This window comes from Peromyscus eremicus, chromosome 1, assembly GCF_949786415.1.
Source record: "Peromyscus eremicus chromosome 1, PerEre_H2_v1, whole genome shotgun sequence".
NCBI lineage: Eukaryota > Metazoa > Chordata > Mammalia > Rodentia > Cricetidae > Peromyscus > Peromyscus eremicus.
In genome coordinates this window covers 162,918,190-162,923,519 of record NC_081416.1, presented here as the reverse complement: position 1 = coordinate 162,923,519, position 5,330 = coordinate 162,918,190, and the positions used below count along the sequence as shown (strand labels likewise).

At 56.2% G+C, this 5,330-nt stretch overlaps 1 protein-coding gene across 1 annotated transcript in view; it reads right to left on the bottom strand.

Annotated features, from left to right (window-relative positions):
* Positions 1 to 1,527: 1,527 nt before the first annotated feature.
* Shank1 (SH3 and multiple ankyrin repeat domains 1) overlaps positions 1,528 to 5,330 on the bottom strand; it is a 46,670-nt gene continuing 42,867 nt past the window's right edge. Inside the window, exon 22 of the mRNA XM_059278033.1 lies at positions 1,528 to 3,188. Within this exon, the coding sequence (XP_059134016.1) occupies positions 2,471 to 3,188 (718 nt within the window). The 3' untranslated portion in view covers positions 1,528 to 2,470. The remainder of the gene's footprint in view (positions 3,189 to 5,330) is intronic.

Sequence of the window (5,330 nt, the reverse complement as noted above, 5' to 3'; positions counted from 1 at the left end):
GCCATTTCTCTCAGCAAAGTCCTGTTGGGCGTGGGGGGCGGGGCGGACCTCCACTGTCTTCTGCCTCCAGGTCACACCCCATCCCTGCGATCCTGCAGGAGGAACCCAACTCCTTTCTCGTCCCCTCCCGCCCCCTTGGAAGACAGTTCTAGGGCTTTTATTTCAGGATTTTTTTTTCCCCGTTAGGATTTGTGTGTGTTCTAGGGTTTTTTATTTTTATTTTGATTTGTATAGTTTTTTTCTTTTGCTATTGTTTCTTTTTGCTTCGTCTCTCCTCTCCACCCCGCTCCCCCATTCAGGCCCTCCCCCTTCCCTCTCCCCACTCCTTCCACCCCCGATCCCACCCCCTACTCCCTCCCCAACCCCGCGGCACCCATCCGGAATTAACAAGCCCTTGATAGACAGGCGCCGCGTAGGCCCCCTGCGGACGGGGGGCATCCGACTAGGGGGAGGGGGCGGGTAGGGGCCCAGCGCCACCTCCACTCCAGTCCTTGCCACCCCTCCCCCCTCCCGCGACCCTCCCACAAGGTTCCCTGCGTTTCCCTGACGTGGTGAGGGGAGGGGGCTGGCCCTCCCCTCGTGGACGGAGCGCCCCTGGCGGGCCTGGGGGCAGCTTTAGGGAATGGGCTGGGGGGAGGGGAGCTCCCTTCTTTGGCAGCTGAACATGGTGGGGAACCTGAGGGCGATGCCCTTCCCCCTTTACCCACAGCAGGGGAGGGGGCTACCTAGGGGAGGAGAGGTGGCTTTAAATTCCTAAGCCCCAGAAGCAGGGAAGGGGGAACGTGCGGGGAGGGAGGAGCCATGCTAGAAGGTTGGAGGAGAGTAATCTGGGAGAGAAAGAAGGGTTGGGGGAAGAGGGGATCTTCGTGCAAAATGGACAGACAGACGGATGGATGGTCTGAGTGACAGCCTAGTGAGCAGGGAGCCAGCGTGCACGCGCAGGGTCTCCTCTCTCTAGGAACAGCAGGAGGTGAGCAAAGACCTAGGGTAGGTGCAGGAAAAGAGGAGGAGAGGACTGGCTAAGAGTGCGTAAGAGAGAGGCGAGTATGCAAACTGAAAAGAGGCCGGGCTCTGCAGGGCAACTGGGCAAAGTTACCTAGAAAGACCAGAACAGCGCAGCAAGCACATTCCGCACCTGAGCACCATTAAAAAAAAAAAAAAAAAGTTCCTGGGGAGAAGCAAAGGGGCTGGGGAGGGTAAGTGCACAAGAGGAAGTGTGCAAGAGGGCACAGAAAAGAAAGGATAAAAGTGAACAGAAGTAGCCAGGGGGTAGTGGCCCACGCCTTTAATCCCAACACTCAGGAGGCAGAGGCAAGTGGATCTCTGAGTTTGAGGCCAGCCTGGTCTACAGAGAGAGTTCCAGAGACAGCCAGGGCTACACAGAGAAACCCTGTCTCAAATAACCAGAGAGGGAGGGAGGGAGGGAGAGAGAGAGAGAGAGAGAGAGAGAGAGAGAGAGAGAGAGAGAGAGAGAGAGAGAGAGCGCGAGCTGGGCTGTGAATGTGCCAGGGATGTGCGAGAAAAATGTGTCAGAGAAAACGGAGAAGGCAGGGGACAGGAGTGCCATCATGAGAGGGAGAGAAAGGGCTTGGGGGTGCCAGGACAGGAAAGTGTCCCCAAGTATGAAATGGAGGTAAATGTGTTCAGAGTGTGCAAGGACAGAGCAGAAAAAAAAGGGTGACCAGGGGCTACGGGAGTATGCCTGGGTCTGTGAGAAGGAGAGGAAGGGAAGTCCCATGTGTGTCTGCAGCATGGGTCCAGGGTGATCAGAGAAATAAAGGGTGTAACCCCCCACCCCCCGTCCCAAGAAGAAAGAACGCAGAGAGCAAGCTAGCAAAGGCCGTGGCGCTTGAGAGAAGAAAGAACACAGCGTGTTAGGGAGCTGAGAGGGCCTTGCAGGCCAGCGGTGTGCAAGACAGCCAGGGGGGCAAGCTTGTGCAAAACTGCAGCCAGGGAGGGAAGCCGGCGTGCAAGAGGCAGGGGGCGGGGCAGCTGAGAGTGCCAGGGAGAAGGGGAGGCTGAGGGGCCTGGAGAGGTGGAAAGGGTTATTAGAGGGGCGCAGGTGATGGAATCGGAGGGCACACCTTCCCCTGCGGTCTGGGGGGCAGCTCCCCCCATCCGGACAGGCTCTGGGCTGACCCTCTATGGCTCTGTCTGTTCCCCCTCCCGGTCAACCTTTCCCTCCTTCTCAGCACCCCTGTGTCGTTTTCTAACCTCCCCCCACCCTCTATTCCACTCGCACGCAGTCTAGTATCAGCTGCCCACCTCTTGTGAGGTGCCAGTGTCTGGCCTGTATCCGGTCCACTTGGGGACTTCAGTCAGGCCTGGGGAGACGGGGCAGGGCACAGTTTTAGCAGAATCCCTGGCCCCCTGAGGGGGTGGGGAGAGAATGATGGTCAGAGGGGTCAGAGGTCAAGAGGTCAGAGGGCTCAAGGGTCCTATGGACGGGTTGGTCCGTCCAGGCCAGCCATCACCTCTCCAGGAAAAATTTGAGAGCCCGGTCAATGTTCATACGGTGGCCCACCCTGGTCACGCCCAGGTCCACATAGTCCTCCTTGGTCAAGGCGGGCAGGTGGGAGCCATCAATCTCGTGGTCCAGGAACTGGGCTCGGTGCTCGGATAAGCCCAGCCACTCCAGCCAGTCGGCGACGTCAAACTTGGTCCAGAACCCCAGAGGCTTGGCGCCGAACGGCTTGTCGGGGGGTAGCGAGAGCAGGCGGGTGGGTGATAGGGAGCGAGAGGCCCCCGACAAGGCTCCTCCGAGACCCCCAGATATCCCGGGGTGTGGCGGCACAAAGACTGGAGCAAAGGGGTCAGCCGAGCCTCCTGCCCCTCCGGTCGGGGAGCTACGGATGTCGAAGAGGCCCGGGTAGAGGGGTCCTGAAGGCAGGATGGGCAAAGAAGAGGGCCTGGGCGCTGGGCTGACCTTGTGATCCGAGGCAGGCAACAGCGAGGGGCTGGGCGCCCGGCGGAGCAACGGAGGCCGCATCTCAAATTCCACGCCCTGCAGGTGTCGGGTGGAAGCTGAGGCGGATGAGGCTGAAGGGGATATAGCTCCTGGGGCTGCAGCTGTTGAAGGGGAGACCCCAGATCCGGTGGGGAGTGGAGGCAGAGGGGGTTTAGGCCAGTTCTGAAAGATGCTGCTGCTGGGTTTGGAGAGGAGAGAGGTCTGGGAGTCTTCGGAGAGCCTGGAATGTGACAAGGGGTGGGGGTAGGGGGCCAAGGGTGGGGGAGAAGGGTTTGGGGGGAAGTGTTGAGGGCAAGGGTGAAAAAGAGGCAGAAGTCATGATTCAGAGGGAGAGACACAAGGGTAGGGGCAGAAATGGAGAAGATGGGGTGGTGGTGAGGAAGGGTCAGATGAATGTCAGGAGAGAAGTACAGGGCAAGAAATAGGACAGGGAGAGGGTGATAGCCAAGAGAGGTGGAAGAAAAAGAAGCATTAAGTGATAGCAATAACACCCGCCACCACTTGCTGCAGCTCGTGTGTGTCAGGCATTGTTCTAAAGGCTTTCTGAATCACATCTCAATTTCATCCCCACAACAGCCCTGGTGGAAGGTTACTATTATCATCAAGAGCACAGAGAGCTTAAGAAACTTGCCTAAGGACACACAGCCAGGGAGTGGCAGAGCCCAGTTAGAAGTCACCAAAGTCTGAGCTCTTAACCACTACTCTATACTGCCTTTTTTGGTTATGGTCAGTCGTAGCAGAGTGGAAGACAGGGAGACAGAAACAAAACAAAACCAACAAACGAAAAAGAGGGTGGGTATTCAGGGGGGAGAGAGATGGAAGGGGATGGGGACAGAGAACAGAGAGAGAGAGGTGAAGAGAGGGAGATGAAAGAGAGAAGAAACAAGGGGAGAAAAAGGTTCCCCTCATCCCTTGAGCTCCCTTCAGCACGGCCACACCGCAGGCCCTGAACTGCCTATTCCCACTGGGAGACCACTCCTCTCCCACACAGTCTGGTGACCTTTTCTGAGAGAAGAACTGTAACCAACTAATTCTTGGGTCGTTTGGGGAGGGTAGCTGTAATTATTGTGCCTACTGTTTAGCTGGAGGTGTTGCTCAGTGGTAGAGCCCTTCCCTGCCTAGAATCCCCCAGTGAGGGGCTGGGGGTGTTGCTCAGTGGTAGAGCCCTTCCCTGCCTAGAATCCCCCAGTGAGGGGCTGGGGGTGTGGCTCAGTGGTAGAGCCCCTGCCTAGAATCCCCCAGTGAGGGGCTGGGGTATGGCTCAGTGGTAGAGTACCTGCCTAGAATCCCCCAGTGAGGGACTGGGGGTGTGGCATCGGAGCCTTAATAAACTAGGAGCAAGATGGACTCTGGACCTGTCTTGAACTGTCTACTGTGGCCCCTCACCTTATCCAGGAGGGCACACTACTGTGCTAAACATCTAATCCAAGCATATGATGACTAATGCAGCATCCTCCATCCACCCATGAAGAGTAATGAGTGAACTGTTCGTATCTCCAAAGCCTGCTAAATCCACACTGGAATGTTAAGTGGGGAACAGAATTACAGTGCACTACAGAGTTTCAAACTCCCCCCACTGCACCTGAGTAAAAGTGCATTCCCCGTGACTAGCCATTGCATGCGTGGGTCACAGCCTCAAAGAGACCACAACTAAGAAGTATTTGGGGAACGACAGCACGGGCCCCTATCTTCCCATCTAGTGGGTGCTAGGTTCTTCAAAGATGCCCAGCCCTCCTCCATCATGTTGATAGCAATGGCTGAAGTTAAATTCTGTCCCAGTCCCTTTCCAGTAGGCACTGTGCCCCTCCTACGGGGAGGTGTCAGCCACCTGGTGCCGTGAAGAGCCACACAGACACTTTCACTTAATGCATTTTTGTTGGTGTTAGTATTTTGTATCTTAGGTTTGGTGGTGTAGGTCTGTCATTCCAGTTACTGGGGAGGTTGAGGCAGGAGGATTACAAGTCTAAACTTGGTTCTAGAACTCTAAACAGAGTTCAAGGCCAGACAAAGCAACTTCATTAGGTCCTGACTCAAAACATAATACGAAGGTTGGGGGTGTTGCTCAGTGGTTGGGACCCTGCCTACAGCCCCCCAGTAAGAGGCTGGGGTGTGAGCCCCCGACTAGACTCCCCCAGTGAGGGGCTGTGGCTGTGGCTCAGTAGTGAGCACTTGTTTAGCATGCCTGAAGCCCTAGGTTTGATCCCCAGGACCATCAAAAACAAAATAAAAACATGTAGCCATTCATCTTGGGCCATGGGTTATGGTGACCATGGAGCTGAAAGTGTGCTTCTTAGAGGTCCGTTCCCTGCAAAACAGCCCAGTTTGTTTTCTGTAACTCCGAGGCTCTTGGGGGACCTTGGGC